The sequence below is a fragment of the Gekko japonicus genome, unplaced genomic scaffold (assembly GCF_001447785.1).
Source record: "Gekko japonicus isolate JY-2015 unplaced genomic scaffold, Gekko_japonicus_V1.1 scaffold95, whole genome shotgun sequence".
In the NCBI taxonomy this organism is placed as follows: Eukaryota; Metazoa; Chordata; class Lepidosauria; order Squamata; family Gekkonidae; genus Gekko; species Gekko japonicus.
This window is the reverse complement of record NW_015165237.1, coordinates 1,957,196-1,983,228: the sequence shown is the minus strand read 5'-3', so window position 1 is coordinate 1,983,228 and position 26,033 is coordinate 1,957,196. Positions and strand designations below refer to the sequence as shown.

Below are 26,033 nucleotides of genomic sequence, written 5' to 3'. Positions count from 1 at the left end.
CCCCCCCCCCTTAGGAATTTCCCTCACCCCAGTAACTATGGCAAACTAAGCAGAGTTTGACACCAGGCCATTTATGGCTTTAAAGGTAGGTACCAACACTTTTAAATGGCACTGGAAACTAACTGGGAGCCAGTGCAGCTGACACAGGATAGGTGCCAGGACATTCCTGTCAGCAATTTGGCAGCTGCATTCTGGACCACTTGAAGCTTCCGAAGCATCTTCAAAGGCAGCCCTGCTGCATATTGTGAGTTACAGTAGTCCAGTCTCGAGGTGACTGTTGAGTGAATTACCATGGCAAGGTGCTCCTGAGACAGATAGAGAGCCAGTTGGTGGGCCCAGCATAGATTGTAAAACACAGTCTTTGTCACCTTCTTTGTCCATGGAGAGCAAAGAATCGAGCCATACTTCCAAATTTCTGACCAAGTTGACTGTAGAAAACCTGACCTCATCAAGGGTCGGTAAAAATGGCCACCCCAGTGGTCCAGGCTTCCTCAGTCACATAATCTCTGTCTTAGATGGATTGCTCTTCAACCAACTCTCACCTAGCCATTCCACCACTGCATCCTGGCAGGAGGCCAATACCGGAACTCCGGCTACCGGTCACTCCTTAAATAAGAGGTAGAGCGGAGATTATCTGCATATCGATGGCAACGGAACCTACTCCAAACCTTCTAACAATCTCTGCCAGAGGGCTCATATAGATGTTAAATAACATTGGGGAGAGAATCAACCCCTGCGGAACTCCACAGGTTAGGGCCCACAGACTACCTCTCTCCACCCACGATTACTCTCTGGGACCAGCCCTGGAGGAATGAGGAAAACCAGTTCAAGGCTGTACGCCTCACACCTAGGGAGGCTAGGTGGTTAACCAGGACTAAATGGTCTACTGTGTCAAAGGCAGGAGACAAATCTAACAGGATCAGGAGCGCCATCCCGCCTGCATCAAGGTGTAACCAGTGAGTGTGAACCAGAGCTGTCTCAGTCCTGAACCCTGGCCAGAAGTTGGATTGGAAGGGATCTAGGGCAGATGTCTCATCCCGGAAATCCTGGAGTTGTTCAGCCATTGCTCACTCAATCACCTTTCCCAGAAATGGAAGATTAGATACTGAGCAGTAATTGGTAGGTCCCTCTAATCCAACAATGACTTTTTCAGGAGGGGTATCACTACTGCCTTCTTGAGGGAGCTAGGGAAAGTTTTTTTGGGAAAGATCCCTGGGAGAGTGAGAGATTTATAATGTCCCCCAAGGCTCCTCCTAACAGTTCCTTGGAGGCTTTCACCAACCAGGAAGGGCAGGGATCCAAGGAGCAGGTAGTAGGCCTACATCAATATCCACCTAGAAGAGTAGGTTGAAGGAGTCCAAAAATGGACCCGATTGTGCACACAGGGCCCCAAGATTCCTACTGATTCCAAATCTGGCAACTAAGTCTTGGTGAAGGAGCAAGACTTTATCTGAAAAGAATGCTGCAAATGTGTCACAGCTAATAGCCAAATTTTCATCTATTTTTGGAGCCATCAAAGGAGTGGTCAGTTGCCTAATAACTCTAAACAACTGAACTCAACGTGACACGGCAGATGCAATGGAGGCAGAAAAGTAAGAGTGCTTCGCTGCCTTCACTGCCACTTCCTAGGCTTTCAAGAGGGCTCTATAAAGTGCTCTCATTGCTTTGTCACAAGTTTGTCACCAGCACCGCTCTAGCTGTCTAGTCCCCTTTTTACTATCCTTAGTTCATCCATATAAACTGAACGTAAATAAATAAAATATACCAAGAAGCCAAGGTAGTATGGGGGCAAAGAGGATGCAGGGGCAACTCAGTCAATGGCTTCCTGAAGGTCCAGATTCCAGGCATCAGTGAGTTCAAGAGAACTGCCAGCAGAGCCAGACAAATCCCACAAAGCATTCTGGAATCCAACCGGATCCATGAGTCTCTGTGGACGAGCAAAAGTAAGCTCGCCGGCCCTGTAGAGATAGGAGATAGGAGGCAAATCTTAAACTGATCTTCACAAGGTAAGGATCAGTTCATGACACTAGTCCACAGAGATTCAGTTGCCTAATAACTCTAAATAACTGAATTCAACATGACACGGCAGATGCAATGGAGGCAGAAAAGTAAGAGTGCTTCGCTGCCTTCACTGCCACTTCCTAGGCTTTCAAGAGGGCTCTATAAAGTGCTCTCATTGCTTTGTCACAAGTTTGTCACCAGCACCGCTCTAGCTGTCTAGTCCCCTTTTTACTATCCTTAGTTCATTCATATACCAAGGAGCCAAGGTATTATGGGGGCGAAGAGGATGCAGGGGCAACTCAGTCAATGGCTTCCTGAAGGTCCAGATTACAGACATCAGTGAACTGCCGGCAGAGCCAGACAAATCCCACAGAGCATTCTGGAATCCAACCGAATCCATGAGTCTCTGTGGACGAGCATAAGTAAGCTCGGCCCTGTAGAGATAGGAGGCAAATCTTAAACTGACCTTCACAAGGTAATGATCAGTTCATGACACTAGTCCACAGAGAACCACTGAATCCAGATCAATTCTTGCACAAAAGATCAGATCCGGTGTGTGGGGCTTGCTCTGTGAGTGGGGGCCAATACAATCTGGGAGATTCCTAATGATGCCATGGCAGTCATAGTCTAAGGAGGACCAGATAAGGCCGTGTTGGCATGGATGACAATCAGTTTGGGGAAACGTAAGGCCCACTCTGCCACTGCCTCAGACAGCCTCAGGAGGGAGTCAGGTGGTAAGCTAGGTGGATGGTAAACCAGCAAGACTTCCACCCTCTCCCTGGCACTCTATGCCAGGCCTATACATTCAATGCCTAAGGCACATCTCACAGTTTACTCTGGTTTCCCTCCCCACCTGTGGGAGGATCTAACCAGCTGTGCAGCAGATTTATAGTGCACAAAAAACCCACTATCAACCATACCCACAGTAGTCCAAGCAAAGCAATGGACCTCCACCCTACCTACCCTTGTAGTCAATACAAGTTTTAACCTGTCCACCTGACTTGCTCCCAACACGTTATGTTTTAGGATTAGGCAGGGCTATTTTGGGGCAGGAACGCACAGGAATGGAGTTCCAGCTGGCTTCAGAGTTGGCCACGCCCACTACAGCCAAAACCTCTGTGTGTGTAACTACAGAGGAAAGGCCTGGCGCCCGCCCCCCCGGCGACTCCGAAGCGGGCAGGCTGGGGGGGGGCCTGGAAGGATCGGGGAGGCATTTAAATACCTCCCCATGCCTTCCCCGGTCTGTCCAAGGGCCGGCTTGCCCGGGCTTCCCGCAGCCACGGGGCACCCAGACAAGCCAAGGGAAGGCATGGGGTGTGGCCTACTATGCTAATGAGCTGTGACAAATGGAGTGTGGCCTAATATGCTAATGAGTCTCTGCTGTTGGTTGTGGCATATTATGCTAATGAGTTCCTGCTGGGCTTTTTCTACAAAAAAAGCCCTGGGATTAGGCATCCACATTCTTCATAGAGTAGATTTTCTTGACACAGGCCAAGGTTAAGGAGAGCCAGTCAGCCAGATATAACCACTCTCCTTGAGAAGTCTCATGCTGCAACCAGAAATTTATCCTTTCTAATGGAGGCAACCATCCCTCCCCCAAAATTGAGAATGGGCATACAGAGGTAACTGAAAAAAGGAAGTGAGTTCATTGCCATATGTCATATGAACACATGAAGCCTTATACTGAATCAGACCATTTGTCTATCAAGGTCAGTATTGTCTACTCTGACTGGCAGCAGCTCTCCGGGGTCCTAGGTGGAGGTCTTTCACATCATTCACTACCTCATCCTTCTAATTGGAAAACACTGGGGCTGATGTAAACTGGACATAACTCTCATTGCACGGTTCTGAACTGCCCCAGTTTTGGTTATCATTCTTTCTCACTCAAAGGCCTCACGGGGTTACCACTGGGATCAGGATTAATCCTTAATTCCTCATTTCCTTTCAGATGAACGGCAACCTGCAAAGGGGCCACTCATGTAGACGTGAGGTCACAGCCAATGCCATGCACAGTATTTACACAAAGGGGACTGAATAACTTCGAGCAGTCATGCAGAATCAGGGATTCGTGAAACAAGTGAAAGGAACGGCAGCAGTGTGGCCATTGACAAAAGGGGACAAGCTGAATGGAACTGTCAGCCAACAAAGGGGAGCTTCTGTGCGGGATGTATTTTCATAAAGATTCCTGAACAAAAGAAACCCCGGATTTAAATCCTGCCTTCGTGCTAAAAGCCACAGTTAGCCTGTTACCAGTGCCTTGGCAACACTATGTCACCACACATGTATATATTGAAATGCAGTGCCCACTCCGACTCAGAAGTTCAAGATGGGAATAGCATTATTTTTTTAAAGACCCAAATAAAACCCAGCTGCAATTGGCCGCTTCTGCTTTTGACCGTCACTCCTGAACCACCACTATCCTTAACCATCCCCAGGGCTTTTTTTGTAGAAAAAGCCCAGCAGGAACTCATTAGCATATTAGGCCACACCCTTGACAACACAGCTCGTGAACATATTAGGCCACACACCCCCATGTTACCAGAAGTTAGGTCATCCAGCTACACCCACATTTTGCCACTTATTCTGTTCACCTTGTTTGTCGTCAAAATCCAGGGCTTTTTTTGTGTGTGTGTAGCAAGAACCCCTTTGCATGTTAGGCCACACACCACTAATATAGCCAATCCTAATGAGTTTCTGCTGTTGGGTGTGGCCTATTACGCTAATGAGTTCCTGCTGGGTGTGGCCAACTCAGGAGCCAGCCGGAACGCCGTTCCTGTGCGTTCCTGCCCAAAAATAGCCCTGAGTCATCCAAAAAAAATATCTTCATGGTGCCACCTCACTTCTTTCTAGAGGGAATATAGCTCAGTGGAAGAGGGCCTCATTTGCACAAAGAAGGTTCTAGGCTCAATCCCCAGCATTTCCAGTTAAAAGGATCAGGGAGGAGCTGATGTGAAAGATTAGACACCCTAGACCCTGAAGAGTTATTGCCTGTCATAGCAGAAAATACTGACCCTGATAGAACAGTGATCTGACTCAGTATAAGGCAGCTTTGTTATGTTCAAAGTTCTCTGACTTCCTGAAATAGTTTCACCTCCCCCCTCCCTTGCTGTCCCCTGTGTCTTCCTCCCAGAATCCCTGTAACTGTGCCACCCCAGAATCCCTCCTCAGAACCCATCACACACCTTACCTACCTACGCCAGGCTTTTAACTAGGGCGACGGATGCCCCTCCCTCTTTACTGGGCCGCCCCTCAACGGGTCAGAACTGCATACCAGAGTTGGCACCTGTGAGGTTTTAAGGTCAATAACAACAGTACTGGATGAAGGCCATTGTGGTATTTCACTAGTGTTTTAACTGTATTAACTGTGTATATTGTATTTTTATCAAATTTCATGTAACTCGCCCTGAGCCTGCCATGCGGGGAAGGTGGGATATAAGTTGAATAAAATAAATAAATAAATAAAAATAAATACTGGAACAAGGTCTAGTGTGTGTAGATGGAATGCATGCCTGGTTTTCACACTGTCAGATTTCCCCAAAGTGAGGGATGGAAATGAAGGTGGCTCCACAGAGGGCAGAAGCAAAGATGTGGGGGGGTTTTGGTGGGGTTTGTTGCTGTTCTTTAATTTTCCCTCTTGATGCCCAGGCTTCCTGGGAACCCATCATGAAGTTTCTCTAGGCTTAGACAGCGGCTCGAAGAGGGAGGACATGAAACCGGAAGAAGAAGGAGCAGTTAAAGGTCCATCTTACAACTTGAGAGATGTAAAAGGAAGAAACCCCAAGACTTGAAGATTTGTTCGGAGAGTGCATTAAAGGACTGTATTAACCCAGAAGGACACAACTAAAACTGCTAAAATTTTTGTTATTTACAGCATGACTAAACACCAAGGTGCATGGAACGCTGTTACCTTCCCACCGAAGTGGTACCTATTTATCTACTTGCAATTTCTTGCTTTCGAACTGCTAGGTTGGCAGGAGCTGGAACTAGAGATGGGAGCTCACTCCATCATGCGGCACCCAGGTTTCGAACTGCTGAACTACTGACCTCCCACAGCCTGCAGTTCAGCGACTTAACCACTTGAGTCACCGCAACTGATCTCTAGACTGCAATAAATCGCTTTATTTGTTAATTAAAAACATTTATTCCACTTGTTCTGGAGGAAAAGACCACTTTGGAAGGTGGACTGCACTGGCATTATACCCTCCCCTCCCTAAACCCCACTCTCCCAGGCTCCATCCTCAACTCTCCAGGTATTTTTTAGTCTGGAGTTGGCAACCCTAAGCTTTTCTCATCATACTGGTCTCAAAGGAGAAGGGAAGGAGTCCTGTGTGATACTTCTCAGCTCAGGATGGTGAGGATGGAGTTAGTTAGACCAGTGTCCCTTGGAATCTATGGATGTGAGCTCCCCTATTGTCTTTGCTCTGGGAAAATGCAGATTTCCAAACCTCCTCATCCACATCTGGGCACTGTGTTCCCTCCCTATTCCCACACCCACCATTCCCCCCAATTTTCAGCAGGATTTTACCTTTAAAACAAAATCAGCTAGTAGGTGTACCACTATAACATTATAGTGACACAGCTACTTTTGGTTTTCTTAAAAGCCAGCCAAAACCTTTCCGACAGTGTTGGGAGGTGGATGGTGGCCAACAGGGGTAGGGAGGAAAAATCGAGAATCACCCAGTGCAGATGCTGCATTTGCTGCAGCAAGGAACCCACAATGGGGAATCATCTCCCTGTGGAAGCTGCCCTGCAGGGCTCATAAAAGGAGACGTGCATCAGCTTCTCCCACATTCCTGAGATGATGCCAGAAGGGGCACTGAAGAGAAGCACTGCAAAAAACTCCAAATTTGAGCATTATTGTCTGTTTTGGGTAACTTGTAGGGAGACAGAACTCACGAGAAATTGCTTACTTGTGTCCAGATTCATGAGCAATAGTAAACGCCAAGCCAAGCCCAGTGTCTTCATTGATGGTACAACTGCGGTATTTGCTACACATTCCACTGATGGGAGCGAAACCTGCCAGGGAGGGATTGAGAAAAGGAAAAGTGGCGGAAGAAAGGGATGACATTACGTTCTGCTGCACAACTTCACAGAGATTCATCACATATTTTAGTTGGGTGCCTGGGGAAGATTCAGCACACATTCAGTTTTGGCACGTAGAAGGAATATACAAGGCAAACTCATACACACACGGCTAGGCTGGGCCCAATCCAAGAAAAAAAATGCATTCTGTCTGCAGCAGCTTACAAAAGTAACACAGGCTCATGTTCTTTGCTGACTCAACACCAAGCCAGTCAGCTGGGAAAGTGATTTTCAAAAGGAGGCTCCAGCTCTTTTCGTAAGGTCAGCCAGAGAGAACAAGAATGCTGTTGGCCAGAGGTGGTTTCAAAATCTAAAACAACAGTACTGGGCTGAAGATTCCCCAAGTCCCAGAAGCCATCCAAAATAAGGTTCCCTCAGATGACGTCTGCTTTTTGGTCCTCCATTGCAGGGTCCAAAACCTGTTAAAGACTGAGACTGACTTGCTACTTTCTACACAACTTTTCCCCCTCTGCATTGGTCTGCTTTGGATGCTAGATTAACTACGGTGATTAGGATGCTATAGAGCAGGGACATAAGAACACAAGAAAATGAGAACTTGCTGGATCAGACCCAGGGTCCATCTAGTCCAGCATCCTGTGTATAAAGCCACAGATGTTTCTTCAGATGGCAGAACCTTATGGAGGGGACAACACTTCCCCCCACACACTCTAAAATTGTTTCAACCATCATGAAATTCAAAGGAGGACAGGAAATTCAGAGGCTGGTCTTGGTTAGACTTGGATGCGAGACCACCAAGGGCGTCCAGGGCCACTGTGCAGAGGCAGGTGAAGACAAACCACCTCTATTCATCTCTAGCTTTGACAAAACTACAGGGTCACCATAAATCAACTGAGACTTGTCAGCTCTTTCCACCACCAGTAGTTAAGATGCCACTGGACTCTTACTTTAAATCCAGATGAGTTATATGGGGTTGGATCCAGCCACTGAATCTCACCCAAATCCTGTCTTCGCTACAGTCTGCAACCCACCTGGAATCTGTCCAAGCACATCCCATGATCCCAAACATAGCTTTTTGTGGGGTAGTCCTTTTTCCCCAGCAGAAAAACTGCTTGGATCCAACCCATTATTTACATTTTATGGCTTTCATCGTTTCGCCATAGAATATCTCCTTGTCATACCTAAAGTGTCACATGGTTCATTCTTCCAGGAGCAGATATCAAATCCGGTAAGCAAGATGGCATGGTCATGACGCTTCCCGTTCTTTCCAACCAGAGCAGACTGCCACTGACAAAAGCTGTTTAGTGACTGGTCTGCATGATGGTTGATCAGTAATCCACCCTAAGGGATAATTCATGGACAAGGGGGGGAAATTGTGATCAACAACCAAGTAAAAGGCAAAGAATTTTTTTTAAAAAAAAATCCTAAACATTTAATAACTCGGGTGCCCCATTTTTTTCACGGGCTACTTGTGGACACGGAAGAAATGCTGAAAAGGCTTCTAAACTGACATTTTGAACTCTGAGGCCCCAATCTGTTGTTGCTATATGTACATACTTGGAGAGAACCATAAACTCAGCTAAAGACATGTTTACAGTTTCTGCTTAAGCTGGTTCTCGCGCTGAAGAAGAGGCAAATTGCTTTTCAGCTTGCCTCTTCTGCATAAGCGGATGCTATCATACTTGGGTCACATCATGAGAAGACATGGCTCTCTGGAAAAGACAATAATGCTAGGGAGCCTTTCAAAGCAGCCAGAGGCTAAAAAACTGTGAGCTATATGGTTGCTATATGTACATACTTGGGGAGAACCATAAACCCAGCTAAAGACATGTTTACAACTTCTGCTTAAGCTGGTTCTCGGGCTGAAGAAGAGGCAAACTGCTTTTCAGCTTGCCTCTTCTGCAAAAGCAGAGGCTATCATACTTGGATCACATCACGAGAAGACAAGGCTCTCTGGAAAAGACAATAATGCTAGGAAAAGTTGAAGACAGAAGGTAAAAAGAAACACCCAAGATGGATTGGCTCAATAAAGGAAGTCATGGCGATACAAATGTGAAAAACTTTGTGATCACCCAGAGTCACATTTAAACCTGTCCTTATTTTAAGCTCTTCTAAATTATTTTCCTCAGTAACACCATGTTCAACTAATGCTGGTTCACAGAGTCATTACATTTTCATGACCAATAATCAACAATAGACCTATTCTCCATAATTCTGTCCACCATCCCCTTCATATCCACCTAAGATAATATCCATCACCACATCATGCAGCAGTGAGTTCCACAAGTCAACCAAGTGTCTTCATTCAATAGTTCCAGGGAGACTGGGGGACAGCAATAGTAATAGAAATGGGAAATGCAAACTCTGAAATGAATGACATCATTCTATCATGATGTTTCTGTGTAAGATTTGTCATGATTTGCACATTCTTTCTAAGGAATTTCCTCTGTGTAGCCAAGCTTGCATAACACTTCCAACATAAAATATTTTCCTTGACTCAACAGGGAGGTGCACATCACTTACAGGTTCTTGTTCTAAAAGAAGAAGGCTCACAACCACAATGTTGATGTCACTTCCGATCGTACCGTCCTTAAAAAGACTAGAGACCTGTGAGGAAGAGAAAATGGATGCAACGGTAAGAAAGAGAACAGTCTGAGAACAAATATAGCAGGAAGCCCCTTTAGAGCTGCTCTATTGAGAATACTGCACATCACTTACAGGTTCTTGTTCTAAAAGAAGAAGGCTCACAACCACAATGTTGATGTCACTTCCGATTGTACCGTCCTTAAAAAGACTAGAGACCTGTGAGAAAGAGAAAATGGATGCAATGGTAAGAAAGAGAACTGTCTGACAACAAATATAACAGGAAGGCCCTTTAGAGCTGCTCTATTGAGAATACATCAATGTGCATTTATGTATTTCTTATCCTCTCTTTTCAGCCAACAAGTCTCAAAGCAAACATAAAAAATACAAGTGATGATTAAAATACAGTACACAAAGCTCCTGAGGGAAAGAATATTCTGCCTTGGCCTACGTATGCAGTGGAAAGAGACAGCAGAATTTTGAGGAGACAGAATGGGTTGGAAAAAGGGAGAAAGGGTCAAATTCTTAAGGCTCTGGGTTCATGTAGTCAGTGAAAAAAATTAGCAGTCTCCTACCGACACACAAAGCTTAAGACACGTTCTTCCTCAACACCCCTTCTTACCATGTTCATCACTGTTAAGATGTATGTGGTGACATTCTCCTTACTGTGTTTCTCCAACATTTTCCTGTCAGCTACAACTAGAGTCTCCACATTCAAGCTTCCGCCCTTCTGGCTTTTAATGGGGGATCTTTTCAATCTTGCCGAGCTTCCGTATTCATCAGAAAGGATGACTGTGTCCTCTGTGGGTGGCTTAGGTGTGTCTAAAAGGAAACAGAGCCGAGATTTGGAAAATATTCAGAACTTCTTTTTTTTTTAATGAGCAGTTTGGTTCAGACTTAAAGTGCCGAGGGACTTGAACCCTGAACGAATGCTATGATATTGCGATGGATGCCAAACACTGATTAAAATGGGCTGTCGGATGCAGAGTTCTTTTAAAGACATTATTAATTAAGTCCTGTTTCATCCTCCTTTGGAAAAAAAACAAACAAAATAAAGACGTTGAATACAATAAGTCGCTGAGAGGGAAACAGACATCTTGCAAAAAAATGAGTTTCACATGCTTAGGCGGGAAAGACTTCAAATTTCTGCCTAATTATTTTCTATCTGCTCATGAAACACACATACATACTCATCCCCCACACACAAACACACCATCCCCATAATATCTAGGGACCAATTCAACTAGCTATTCTGTGTGTGGCCAAACGTTTTTGGTAATAATTCTGACTGGGTTGCACCAGTTTTCTAAGGAGCAGGATGCCCCTAAGCGCAAGCACAAAGTGGAACCATGTTAGGGCTTTGGCAATGGGTTATACTTTTGAAGGTAGGTACAGGAATCTGTTCACCCGGGGAAGGCTTTAACTTACTGAGAAAGTTACTCAAACAGTGCTGCTAGGGTTGTCAGTTCTGGGCTGAGAAATGCCTGGAGATTTTGGGGGTGGAACCTGGGGAGGGCAGGGTTTGGGGAGGGACTTCAGTAGGATATAATGCCACAGAGCCCACCCTCCAAAGCAGCCTTCTTCTCCAGGGGAACCGACCGTGGTCACCTACTGTAATAGGAGGCGATCCCCAGGTGCTTCCTGTTGGTTGGAAACCCTAGCTGCTGCCCAGGACTTGAAAACACTATTGGGGTGAAACAGCTACAATATTTGCTTTGGGGGGGGGGGTAGAACTCACAGAAAAGTGGCTCTAGAACCTTTTCCTCTTACGACATTGTCACCTGAACAATACTAAGCAATGTCACCACAGTACAGCCACTTAACCAGTTTCAGTTTGTGTTCTGTAAATATGGCCTGCAAGGTGGCCCTTTACTTGGACTCAGTCAATCTAACCACTTGGGTCCAGACCACAGTAACACTGAGATCAGACTACTGTAAGGCACTCTACATGGATCTGCCCTTTGAAGTCAACCCCAAGGCTCCAGTTAGTACAGAATGAGCACTTTGGTTATTATCAGGAGCTAAACTGGGCATGCCCATTACATCCATTCTGTAGTTATTCCACTGGCTGCCCATCATCTACCGGGCTCAATTCAAGATACTGACTATCACATACAAAACTCTGCATATGCCTCTCCTCCTATGTTCCACCATGACAATTGTGTTTATCTGTTCAGAGCTTTCTGCAGGTGCCACCCTGCAAATGGATAAGATCAACAATGGCCTGTACACATGCTTTTTCAGTTGTGGCCCACAACTTGTGGAATGGCCTTCCTGAGGATGTCAGGAAGGTTCCTACCATCCTGTCATTTCATAAATTGGTAAAATGGAGTTGACCAGGAGAGCTTAAGAGTCCCTTTAAACCCATGCTTTCTTTGGTAAAATGGAGTTGACCAGGAGAGCTTTTATGTAAAGGTATCAGGGATGTACTATAACAGAATAGTTCAGGATGGTGCTTTATAAATAGAAAGGGACTGTGGATTGCACCATTATGTACAGGACGTACTAACCGTTTGCTCACATGTCATCCTGTTGTCATTTCTACTGATGCAATACCAGTTTCTTCACTATATCCATACGCTGTATTGTACTTAATACACAATGCTCACTCTGGTTTCAGTAGTCCTAGTACATTGTTCATTCGATGTCTCCTTTTATTGATTGTTTTGACACACATTGTGCTTATTAGATATCTCTTTGTATGGACTATTACCAGTTTTCACTGTGTCATCCACTTTGAGTCTCAGTGAGAAAGGTAGACTATAGATATAGTAAATAAATGAATGAATAAATAAAGAAATAAAGAGATGGGGTAATCATTTACAGTTTATGCAAACTGATTCCAACATTTGACAGGGAGAGGAGAAATCCATGATGCAGACATTGTAGAAAAGTGGGGCTCCTGGATAGGGATGGGCATGAACTGGGAAAATGTGGTTCATGTCAATTCGTGGTTCATGGCTGAACCACAAACCGAACTTGAAGGTTTATTTGCAAACCAAACTGATTTGTGGCCCTGCAAACCTAATTGAAAAGGAACCACTGTCCCTTTAAACAGGGTTTGTAGAAAGCATGAAAAAAAGCTGAATTTAAAGGGACTAAACAATAAAACTGTTTTTGTGGTTTTAACAGGAAAAAGAAAGCTTTACCCACAAACCACCACAAACAACTTTAAAAGTCCGTGGATGTTTTTGCCCATTGAGCAGACTTCAGAGGATGGCGGAAAACAGGAGGGCCTGGTGAGATCTTATCCATGGGGTCGCGAAGAGTCGGACTCAACTGTGCGACTGAACAACAACAAAGTCACAAACTTTGGTTTGTGAACCATGAACAGGGCAAAATTCATGATGAATTTGTTTTGTGGTTCGGTTCATGCCCATCCCTACTCCTAAAGGATGTCAATTAACAATTAACCCATTGCACACACTATGATATTTCCCCCCAGGAATTTTCATTTTACTGAATGAAACCACAAGGCCTGTGATATAATGAGCATGACTGATGGGGGAGCGGGTGTTTAGTTCCTCCCCTTTGTACCTTTTCCCAACAACAACAAAATCTCCATCACCAAGCTGATATATTCGGTTACTACTAGACTAAAAAGAGGCAGTGAAGAGTGGCATCTGAATTTTCAGACCCAGCTTCCAGTTTTTAGGGTTGCCAACTCTGGATTTGGAAATTCCTAGAGACCTGGGGGTGAAGCCTGGGGAGGGAAGGGTTTGAAGAGAGAAGGAACTCAACGGAGTATAAGGCCATAGAGTCCACTTCCCAAAGCAGCCTTTTTTTTTCTCCAGGGGAACTGATCTCTGCTGTTTGGAAATCAGTTGTAATCCAGGGAGATGGCCAGACCTCACCTGGAGGCTGGCAAACCTAAGTTTATTGTATTGCTCCAAACATTTATTTTATGGTTTGCACCCTATCAGCATCATGGGCCATGATTCTCTGATGGCCACTTTGCTACGGTCTCCATGGAAAAAGCCACCATGGAGAGAAGATAATTGCATTTTGTAGTCAAACCAGGCCTGCTTTGCACACAACCAAAACAGAATCAATGAAGGGACGCTTTCCCACCCAAGCATCCAGATGGCAGGGAGGGTGATGATCAGGTGAGAAAGACTCACCATATGGCCCCACTCACCTGGTATCCAGTCATAAAGCCAAGTAGGATCACAACACAGAAGGGTTGACAACTCTGGGTTGGGAAATCCCTGGAGATCTGGGGGGGGAAGTCTGGGGAGGCTGGGGTTTGAGAAGGAAAGGAGCCTCAGCGGGTTATAATGCCATAGAGTCTACCTTTCAAAGCAGCAATTTCCTCCAGGGGAACTGATCTCTGTGGTCCGGAGATCAGCTGTAATTCTGGGAGCTCACTAGGTCCCACCTGGAGGTTGGCAACTGTTCAACACAGGGAAGAGGCTGTCATGACATTGTGGGTTCTACAGTGCTTATTTTAACTTGGGGGGTGCTTGGGGGGGCAAACAGTGGGAGGGCTTCGTCCTGGCCCCACTGGTGGACCTCCTGATGGCACTGGTATTTCTGGCCACTGTGTGACACAGAGTGTTGGTCTAGATGGGCCTTTGGCCTGATCCAACATTGGCGTCTCTTATGTTCTTATGTTAACCCAATGCTTTCCCAGCCACTTACAGAATGACGCCTTCCACGAGCAGGAGGAAATCTTTGGATCCATTTAAAACTGTTTAAAGATTGGGATACAGATCCTAAAACTTTTAATGCATATTTTCCAGATATAACCAACAGCACCATGCACTGGCAATTAGATAAACCCTGTTCTTTGCAGCAGTCCAGTGGTTCTAAACATCTGGGTTTCAGACAGGGTTGCCAAGTCCAGATTGGAGAATTCCAGAAGACTACGGGACAGAGCTTGCGAAGAGCAGAGTTTGGGGAGAGGACGGAGCTCAGCAAGGGTGTGATGCCATAAATTCCATAAATTCCAACTTTCCTCCAGGGGAACTGATCTCTGTAGTCTGGAGATCAGTTGTAATTCTGGGGAAATGCCAGGCCTCACCTGGAGGTTGGCAACCCTGGCTGCAGAGCCAGGAAGAGTACATCCACTTATACCAACTGTTAATATTCATTCCAAAGAAAAAGAAAGAAATTGTAACCCGGAAAGCCTTCTCTTTTGCAAGCAAGCCACCTGGCCCCACAAAGCAAATGGCTTGTTCTCAACGTGCAGACTAAAATATTTGTTTAGGTGGGAATCTAAGATCATACGTTCTCCATGAAATATATAGCTCAATCGCATGCAGGGAGCTTTTCTCAGCCACCTTGGCCTTGAGATTAGTCTTGTCTTTGCTGCTGTTAAGAAAAGAGTTATTAAGAAGAAACAGCGTTACTCAACCATGACTTGCTAAATATGAGCTGGCTGGCAAGCCCCGCTCTGTAATTATGTACCTTGGGATGACTGGATTTCAAAAGATTGCTGACTAATGCCGATTCCATAAAAGCTACATGTTGAGTTAAATCATTACATGGAAGCAAGAAGGGAGGAAAATGAGCCCTCTGCTCTAAACGTGGCCTAATGCTAATTCCCCCCTTCCATTTTTTTCCCCTGTTCCAGGTATGAGTTAAATTAAGCCTATTTTAAAGAAAATAAAAAGAAGAAGAAGAGATTGGATTTTTACTCTGCCCTTTACTCAGAGTCTCAGAGCGGTTTACAAACTCCTTTCCCTTCCTCACAATAGACACCCTGTGAGGTAGGTGGGGCTGAGAGAGCTCTGACAGAAACTGTTCTCTTTCAAGAACAGCTCTGACAGAACTATGGCTTGCCCAAGGTTATCCAGCAGCTGTGAGTGGAAGAGTGGTGAATCAAACCAGGTTCTCCCAGATTAGAGTCCATGCACTTAACCACCAATGCTCCCTCTAAGCTGTAGAGTCTTGTGAGCAAATATTCTACTTTGTGAGCTACTGGCATTAAAGTTGAGAGTGAGCAATTTGGCTACTGCATACATTAGTTTGCTCTAGAGTCATCCTTCCTGAGCTAAGACAAAAATCTGTGAGCCAGAGGCTAAAAAACTTTGAGCTACCTCACACTAACTCACCTTAGAAGGAACACTGTTAACCACTACACCAAAAGTAGAGCAAGGTCCTGTTTCAAATCTGATCAAAGAGATAAACTTTTAGTTTTTTAGGAAAGGCCCATTTTGAGGAACACTGACATCAAGAAAGAAAAGATGGAATTCTACACTTAATTGATTATTTGTTTACTTCATTTATGCCTCACCTTTCCCATCAAAACCCAAAGAGCCAACATTGTTCTCCTCTCTTCCTTTCTACCCTCACAACAACAGCCCTGTGAGGTAAGTCAGGGAGTGTGTGACAGGCCCAAAGTAGGGTTGCCAGCCTCCAGGTGGGGCCTGGAGATCTCCTGCTTTTACAACTGATCCCCAGCTGACAGAGATCAGCTCCCCTGGAGAAAATGGCTGCTTTGAAGAGTGGAATCTGTGGCGTTGTACCACGCTGAGGCCCCTCCCCTTCCCAACCCCCACCTTCTCCTTGATCCACTCCCAAAGTCTCCCGGTATTTTCCAGCCCAGACCTGGCAATCCTAGCCCAAGGACACTCAGCAGGCTTTCATGAAAAAGTGGGGGTTAAAATTCAAAGTTTCTCTCATCAGAGGCTCCGGTCACATGGAAGGTTTTGGCCTGGGAGAGGGACGGATCGGGAGCGCAGCAAATGGGCGCAATCTCACCGCAACATCTGGGAAGCGGCGTGCACCCGTCCCCGATCCGGCCCTTCAGGCCAAAAACCCACAGTAAAAAAGAACCACCCCCAGAGGAGGACTTACTGGGAACGCCGTGGGATCGCCAGCGCGCCCGTCGTCCGGAGCAATCCAGGCTCCTGGCCGAACTGCGCATGCTCGCTCCCCTTTCAGTGGAGCATCTGATCGTGCCGGGGAGGAAGTGCGCAGTGGCTCAGGGGATCTATGTGATCCCGCCGTCGCATGTCTCTTTTGGTGCGGCTTTAAAAAGCTGCACTTTGCCCGTGCTCCCCCCCCCGTCCACCATTTTAATCACTACTCCACACCACACTGACTCTCCTTAATACTAACCTGCCCTTCCTGATCAAGTTTGGTGTCTTTAAAACAGGGGCCCACATGGTGTCCACTGACACCTTTTCTACTGCCCACTATGTGCTTTTAGAAAGTGGGCGGGGCTGGGTGGGCTTTTGCCTAGTAGGGATTCTGATCAGCTGTGTAGATTAAAAGGCATCCTGTTAGAGCCTGAATGTTGGAGAGTTAGTATTAGGGTTATATATAACCTGACTTTTGGTGGTTCGTTCTGCCTCCTGCAGCAGCCATTTGGTAACTGGCTCCACCTACTGTTGCAGCCATTTTGTAATTGTGCGCATCACCCAGAAACAGAATTTCAAATGCACCCACGGACTCCAAAAGGTTGGGTGAACAAGCTACCCCAAAATCAGAAGCTCTTTTCATTCATCCATCTACACAGAAATGAATACATCAAGAGGGGGCATCAGGATTGGGGCAACCAGCCCTATCTTCACTTCAATGGCTTCGAGGAATGTATGCTCACTGAGCCTATGCACATACACCTGACTGAGCATAAAGTCCCATATGCATGACCCATGCCCTCCTTTTATTCTCCCCCCCCCTCCTAGTATGGGAGTCTCATGTCTGTAGGTCTCCTGCTATGGTGGGAGCCTTCCCGCTGGCAAAAAGAAAAGAAAAGAAAGAGGCAGTCCCACTGGCAAAAAAAGAAAAGAAAGAGACGGTCCCTATCATCACTATTCAGGAAAACAGCAAAGTTTCGGACCTCTCAAGGATTTGTTTGCATTTCTCATCCTTGCAGTTTCTACTGCTATATCCCCATTTGGACTTTGCTTCTGCTTTGTGCAAATGGAACCCACCATTATTGGCTATTGCATGATTTTTTCTTTTTCTATGCCTCATTGCCCCCTGTACAACATATGCCGTATCCAATATTATTTGTGCAACGACAAAACAGCATTATACATTATATGTACATTATATGTATAAATGACATACACTATGTATAACAAAAAATATACATAATTTGAGTACACAGATGCAACCTAATCTAGGAGACTCTGGTAAAAAGCTCAGATCCAAAACTGTTTACATAAATATGAAGTTACATAAAACAAACCCCCAAGAGGGAAGATTTGCTCATCACTAACATTCATGTGCTCATCATATCCCCTGTGCGCTCACCAGCAGTAAACCCGTGGTACTAGCCCTGAGAGAAATGAACTTAAAATTGTCCTTTTCAGCCAGGCAATTCCACAACATGCAGTCATACTAAAGCAGTGACTGCAACCCACGGCAACAGCAAGCATCTAATAAACTAGGAGCTGCTATGTTAAAAAAAGAGAGAGAGAAAGTTTCCTTACATACATTTCTTGCGACGTCCACAAAAATGCTGCTTTTGAAACCTTCCGTGGTGGTAATCGTTCGCTTGAATGTGATACTTGTGGGCAGGGTGATTTCTGCCATGGCCAGGGGGAAAGTGATGGGGGTTTGAATCTACTTTGTACCGGTGAACCTTCTCCTCGGCTGTCCGTTTATACAATACATGAGGGTGGTGTCCAGCGGGTGCCGTGTAGTTGTGTTCCTGTGCTAGGTGTTGAGGTAATGGAGATATAAGGAAGTCATTCTCCTGTGTCCTTATCAAACCTGACTAAAGAAATAAAAAAAAATAAAAAAGAAAGAGAGAAAGTTATAATATGTTTGCTAGACTGGAGGTATGACTAGGGCCATAGTTTAAAAGGAGGGCAATTAAACCCTTTTCCCTGTACCACTTTCCTAATGCAAACTGTCTACCTCCCCAGTTTCCTAATGAAAACTGTCTACTTCTCTGTTTAACTCTGTGGGGCAAATACCAACATCAGGAGGAGGGATGTGAAGGGATTTAAACTGTGGGAACAGAATGCCCTGATCTGACCTGGGTCCCCAATGAGAGTGTTTTTGCCTTTAAAATAAATGTGATTCTCACAATGGATTACCATATCACTCAAAATCTTGTCCCTGTAGAGGTCAGCTGCATCTGCCTCTACTATCCTGATGACCAACCATTAATGGCCAAAGGAAAGCCTGGAGGCACACAGACATGTTGCTCCCAAAGCTGGTAGCAGTCGTAACTCCTGCTTCATCAAGAACTTTCCCCAAACTCAACCAGGTAAGAACATCAGAAGGGTCCTGCCAGATCAGACTAGTCCAGCATCCTGTTTTACACAGCAGCCCTGTCTTGGTGTTCTTGTAGAGGAAGGGGAGGTGGTTGGGAAGGCTCAAAAGCACAGGATCAAAATGGAGATCTGGATACTGAAACCATTTTCCGGAGCATAACAATAATCCTCAACAACACACTTGTCGATTTCAGGAGTTAAAAAAAAGAAATTCAATAAAACGCATTCATATATAATGCACACAAATTAATTATTGTGCTACCAAGGCTGATCAGTTTATATATGTATCTATCTGCCATCAAGTCACAACTGGGTTATGTCAACCCTAGCAAGGGCCTTTCAAGGCAAGTGAGAAGCAAAGATGGTTTGCCATTGCCTTCCTCTGCAGAGTCTTCCCTGGTAATCTTCCATCCAAGTACAGATCCTGCTGAGCTTTCAAGAACTGACAAGATCAGGCTATGTCATGCCGCCTTCCATCCCCTGATCAGTTTAGCAGATGGTAAATCTACAAAATGTACTTGCTCCCCAAGAACTTACGAACTCATCTGCTTGCATATATGTATGTCTAGTCATTTCTATCACACTCATGGCCAGGAGAAGAAATTTCCAGTTTGCAAAAGTTTTTTCTCCCTCCTGCTGGGCAACCAAAGCATCCAGGCAGTAACATATCATACAATTGTTGAATTGTCTTTTGTGGCCCTCATACATCCAGTGGAGCATGTGAACAGACACTACACCTGCACAAGCTGTGTTTACATTGGCTGTCTCCACACAGTTGGAAAACCTGCAAAAGGCATTCTCCCTGGAAAATATACACAGGGCGTACACATGTGCAACTTGCAAGCATACTGATTCAGTTCAGACCTTCTGCTGGATTGTTGAAGCAGGTCTATTGGCATGATCCTGATTCCCCCTGCCCCCCTTCCCTGCATTCAGTGAACACAGATATGCCATCGGAATAAAATTCCTCTTGGGAATTAAATTTTCTTAGATTTTAAAATTATTTCTTTACTTCAGTTATACTCCCCAAAGGGGATTCAAAACGCCTTACATCTTTTTCATCTCCTCCATTTTATACTCACAACCATCTTGTGACGTCAGTTAAGCTGAGAGTGTGAAATTGGCCCAAGATCACCCCCGTCAGCTTTCATGGCAGAGTGGGGATTCAAACTGGGGTCTCCCAAATCCTAGTCTGACACCTTTACCTCTATGCTACAGTGGTTCCCATTAAAGCACTCTGGGTTTCAGTAAGGGTACCCAGAACCCAAAATGGGTCAGAACACATGTGCATTTGTTTGTCTTTAATATTCTCTCCTTTTCTCATAGAAGCTGACATCAGAATTAGAAAATGAAAAGGCCAGCAAACCTCCCCCTATGATGATGATGACGACGATGATGCATAATATCTATCATGTTCTCAAACAATTTTAGTTTCAAGGGTAAGCACTGATTGGGGTAAGCATTATTCCAAATCATTTCTAACCATATGTCAACCTCTGTGGCTTATGTTCAACTGAATCATCAGAAGCAGATGCACCTAGAGGTTTGGGTACCCCAATACAAATTGCTCAGTTGCAAGATTCCCTCCGTCCCATAAAGCCATTCCTAGCAATGGCTCTATAAAAAGAACTTCATTCCCAAGCAAAAACACCTTCCTAGGGCAACCAAAGAAACCCTGTCACATCACAGCAGCTAAACTCCACAGAAAAAACTTCTGACAAAAGTGTGTTGGTAGTATCCCTCCTGTTGTTCAAAATAACAGCTTTGAATGAGAGCACATAATCCCAAGGGTAAATCTTGAAGATTAAAGACTGTTCAAAATGATAATTAGATAAGCAAGTAGCACTTTCCTTGCACCTTAACGGCATAGCACATGCCTCACATGTACAAGGTCCCCTGTTCAGTCCCTAGTGACTCATGTTGACTGAGGAAGCAGGTATTTGGAATGACTCTTCTCTATTAGTTCCCAAGCAAAAACACCTTCCTAGGGCAACCAAAGAAACCCTGTCACATCACAGCAGCTAAACTCCACAGAAAAAACGTCTGACAAAAGTGTGTTGATAGTATCCCTCCTGTTGTTCAAAATAACAGCTTTGAATGAGAGCACATAATCCCAAGGGTAAATCTTGAAGATTGAAGACAGTTCAAAATGATTAGATAAGCAAGCAGCACTTTCCTTGCACCTTAACGGCACAGCACATGCCTCACATATACAAGGTCCCCTGTTCAATCCCCAGTATCTCATGTTGACTGAGGAAGCAGGCATTTGGAATGACTCTTCTCTATTAGAGACTCTGGAGAGGTGCTGTCAATCAAAACTAACCATATTGAGATAGATGGACCAAAGGCCTGACTTGACAGAAGCCAACTTCATTTGAGAACACAGGAGAACCCTTTTTTCTGCTACACTGACACAGCACAAGAACTTCACAGATGCAAGATAACGACGTGTCACAGACCTGAAGCAGTTAGCAGTGAAATGTTTCTTCAAAATCCTGGGAACAACTGAGTGTACACACCAAACCACAAATTACGTTAACATAAGAACATAAGAAGAGCCCTGCTGAGTCAGACCAATGGTCCGTCTTGTCTCACACAGTGGCCAACCAGTTCCTCTAGACAGCCAACAACAAGGCTGAAACCTTCTCCTGATGCTACCTTCTGGCTCTGGGATTCAGAGATTTAGGTCCCGGTCACACTGCGAATTTGCCGCGGGAGAACCATGGGTGGTGGGCACAGCACAAGAACTTCACAGATGCAAGATAACGACGTGTCACAGACCTGAAGCAGTTAGCAGTGAAATGTTTCTTCAAAATCCTGGGAACAACTGAGTGTACACACCAAACCACAAATTACGTTAACATAAGAACATGAGAAGAGCCCTGCTGAATCAGACCAATGGTCCATCTTGTCTCACACAGTGACCAACCAGTTCCTCTAGACAGCCAACAACAAGGCTGAGGTCTTCTCCTGATGTTGCCTTCTGGCTCTGGGATTCAGAGGTTTAGAATTTGCCACGGGAGAGCCACAGGTGATGGGTGGATTATCGGGGCGCGATCACACCACAGCATCTGGCAAGTGGAGCACACCCGTGGCCAACCCGTGGCATACCGCCGAAAAAGTGCAATAAAAAACAATACTTCGGATGTAGTGGCAAACGGTTTGCCACAGGCTGCCTCCAGACTCCTTCTGTCATGGTAGAGCCAGGGAGGAAGGCAGACAGCCAAGAGAGCAGTCAGCAGAGCATTAAACAAGTCCCAAAACACCAGACAAAGCCGTAGTCAAACGTTCAAGTGACCACTGATATGCCCTGGAAAGAAATTTATCTGCCATTCCCCATACTGGAATTTGTGACCCCAAAGCACAGTACTAGACGTGAAGGAAATTCATTTGGATGAACCTTAATTTAATAATTTCTGAGTATCTACACTGTGGATGGAAGTTTATAGGCACCCTAATCCAACTCCTACCAAGTATAAGAAATACAGAGCCTGAGCAATCCTGATAGATGGGTTGACCCACATTTTCAGAGCCATTATTGACCAATAGTGACTGACTGATGTTGTCATGTCACAGAAGAGAAGAGGGAACAACAGTTTCTCAAGCTGCCCTTGTGCAGGACAAATTGATATATGGGCCAGAATGGTCTTTACTTGGAGATAAGCAGGCCAGACCAGCCCCCACCCTCTGACATCACCAGTCCCCACCCTGTAATGTCAGCAGACTCCACCCCACATAGCCATATATCCAATTATGAACCTCCTGGCCCCCCGTAGATTGATAGACACAAAGTAGGGGTCAGATATACACATTACACATTTATTCTACAGACCTGGTAGAACCCCCCGGTTTGTAGAAAAAACCACAAAAATTATTAAAGTTTATGTTACACTGCCAAGATCTTGTGATGCTACATTGTGGGTGCGTTCAGACAGGCCGTTTAGTCCACTTTCAGCATGCTTCAGTAACGGATTTTATATCCACGTTCACACACCCAACATCTGCGAACCGTCCCTAGCCGTCGCTTTCCGGCTCAAACCCCCTTTAAAATGGGGTGTTTTGCTACCAGGTCCCCAAGTTGTGTTTTCCTGATTCTCCCGTTCTAGCTGCACTTTTCTGACATCTGATTGCCCTTGCGGTGTCGAGCGACTTCCACTCAGAAGCCCAAGGCTTCCGCTCTTTGCCCACCATTTTATTTTAGCGTCGGCGGTATGCGCACAGGCGGAGCTCCACTCCCGCATTATTAAAACCAATGTTTAAACGGTGCCTAGTTTTGTTGGTTAGATGAGTTCGGGATCTCACGGAGGCCAGTTTCGGGGTTAAAGTTTAAAGGGAAGTGTTCCTTTAAAGTTCAAAGGGAAGTGTTACAACAGTTGGGTTGGAGTGGAAATCGGTGTTCTGCGCACATGCAAAAATATTAATTCTACAGATCGCCGCCTGTGCACATGCACAAACTGAGAAAGGGGGGGGGAAACACACCGACGTGCGCTCCCGCATATGGATGACGGGGAGCGATGTGGATGTGCAGCGATTCGGAACAAGGAGGTGAGTGTGATTGCGATTCTCCAGGTTACAAAAAACGCATCAGGACCGGAGCAATTTAAACCGCTCTCAGCACGCCATCTGACCGCACCCTGTGAGACCTTGGCCAGCACTTGTAGGAAGAGTGGAAGAATTGCCTGCCCACTGCCTGATCCAGTCCGGATGAAGCAGTGGAATTGCAGGAGGGTGGGAGCCATCACTCCCTCATGCATCAATAGCTGCAGGTCAGCAGGAGGAGGAGGAGAAGAGAGGGAGGAAAGAGCAGGAGCTGCTGCCACCATGTGAACCATTCAGGCAGGGGCAGCAGCATCACAAGCAGGCAGGGAAGGGGGTGCACTGCAGGCAGGCAGGTGAACAAGACCAGGAGCCATTGTAGCTTCCCCTCCCCACTGCTCCAACCAGACTTGCGCATGCAGCGGCACTGTAGGTGGTCAGTATGGCTGGTGTAAGCAGTTGCCCCAGTGGGCACGGGAGAAGATGGGATCCCCTCTGTGATAGGATCAGGTCCTCCACTTCTCTTTTGTAATGTTTAGCATAAATGGTCTTCCTGTCATTTAAGCTCAAAGAAGGAACACTTTTAATTAAAACACCTTTACAGACAAATGCAGCAGCAGTAAAATTGACTCTGTGGATCATATTTTGCTTGATTGTCCCACATTTTCAGCTCTAAGAGATGAACTGATCTCCCCTTTATTTAATTAGGACTTCCTCTCTCCAGAAACAAAATCATCCTGGTTACTTAGAGATGAAGACAAACAAACTACCCTGTGGATGGCAAAATTTCTAGCAGCTGTTGTCAAATCACATGAAAACTTTTGCAGTGCAACCTTTGAACTCTTCCATGTTTACCTGTGGAATGAGGTTTATTGTGGGACGAGGGTTTGCTGTTTATGACTCTGGTTGCAAAAACAGTCATGATGATGATAATGATGATACCAGAGACAGTACGCCTCTTTCAAGCAGTTCCTCGGGGACATAGGATAATGCTTTTGCAGTCTTCCTGTTTGTGGGTTTCCTAGAGGTAGTTGGTCAGCCACTGTATGAGCAGAATGCTGAACTGGATGGGCCTTTGGTCTGATCCAGCATGGCTCTACTTAAGTTCTTACGAAATGATGGAACCAAGAATACCAGAAGCACCACAAGTGGTGGTCTAGAATGACTTGCATACCACATGCCACGTGGTCCTCAGTCCCATCATTTAGTAGCCCCTTCCAAATGAACCGTGGTTGTAGAATTTACTAGTTATGCAGAAGGCACAATGGATCTTTGAAGCAGAGGATCCCAGCTGAAACATTTGAAAGCACCCATCAATTAATATGACATACAGGAGGATTGTCCTCCCAGCCTCCCAGCTGAGCTGAGGCATTGCGATCACCATAGCAACAGCTGCAACCTGAATGGCTGCAGTGGGAGGCCCAGATGCCTCATGTGAGAAGCCTTGTGAGACTCATAGCAAGATGAGATCACACCAATTTAGCTTGCCACAAGTAGTATTGTGTAGTCCAGCTGTACAAGGTGAACCTGAAACGGACAATCTACTTCCTCTTCATATGAGCTAAGAACATAAGTTCCTTCTCTATTCAAAAGGAATTAACGAAGTCCAGCCCTGTCCCATCAGTCCAAATTCTTGCTGTCAGTGAACAAACAAGGACTTGAAAACTGCTGATCTTTGGAAATAACTTCATTCACTTGCTTGCCCTTGTTCAGTGAACAGCTAAACTTCAAGCTGGCCAATCACATAGGAGCACAAGCAAAAAAAAATATCCCTGATGGGGTCAAAGTGATGTTTTAATCCTTATGATTTATGTCAGCAGATATTTAGAAACGACCCAATTCATGTGCAGTTAGAAGTCAAAAAAAGGAGCAGGGGAAAAAACCTTATAATCATCTGTTATTCTGCACCAGTAACTGGGCATCTGCAAACTGATTTTACTCCTATTTGAAAAATAGAGAAAGAAAACGAAACACAGACAATCTGGTTTTTATTTTGCCATTTTAAATGTTTCCAACATCTGAAATTATTCCTACAGGATTCATTACATAAGTGATTGGAACCATATGGAACGGAATCGTCCATATTTTCCTTTTGAGAACCTGCCTGTGATGCAGAACCTGCCACACTGTAGTCCCAAAAATGTTCATGATGCCCCACCATATGGTGAGCCAAAGAATTCCAGAAATACATGAGAGGAGCTTCCTTCTGATTAGGGCTGTGAACTGATTAAAGAATTCTTAGCAGATTAATTGCCATTTCTTCTAACTCATTATAAATGTGCACATCACCAAAAGCTCAGCAGAGATGCCCTTTTGAAATACTGGAGGAAATATAATATACAAGGGTCCCGGTCACACCGGCGGGAAAAGCCATGTCGGAAGTGCGGCTTCTTAGAGCCGCACCAAAGGAAAGCGCGGCATCGGGATCAGACGCTGCCCCTGAGCTGCCGCACATATTCTGTCCAGCATAATCACATGGCCGGGGGAAGCGAGGCAAAGATGGGCGAGCCAAGGCTGCTGGAGTATTCATGCGCATGCACAGTCCGGCAGTCACACATGCGCAGTCCGGCAGTCCCTCAAATAACACGGGCTGCTGGCACGTCCGTGATCCCATGCCCGGCCTTGCTGCAGATCTTCCAGTAGGTACTACATTTTCCCTAGTACCTTTTTGATCCGCGTTTTTGGCCAGAAGGG

General features: G+C 45.4%; 1 protein-coding gene across 1 annotated transcript in view; it reads right to left on the bottom strand.

Moving 5' to 3' along the window:
* Nucleotides 1–26,033, bottom strand: part of ADAMTS18 (ADAM metallopeptidase with thrombospondin type 1 motif 18) — a 121,624-nt gene that overhangs the window by 50,193 nt on the left and 45,398 nt on the right. The window contains exons 4-8 of the mRNA XM_015409960.1: nt 18,016–18,298; nt 10,247–10,446; nt 9,760–9,843; nt 8,223–8,382; nt 6,912–7,017 (exon numbers count right to left, since the gene is read on the bottom strand). Coding sequence (XP_015265446.1) covers nt 6,912–7,017; nt 8,223–8,382; nt 9,760–9,843; nt 10,247–10,446; nt 18,016–18,298 — 833 coding nt within the window. The remainder of the gene's footprint in view (nt 1–6,911; nt 7,018–8,222; nt 8,383–9,759; nt 9,844–10,246; nt 10,447–18,015; nt 18,299–26,033) is intronic.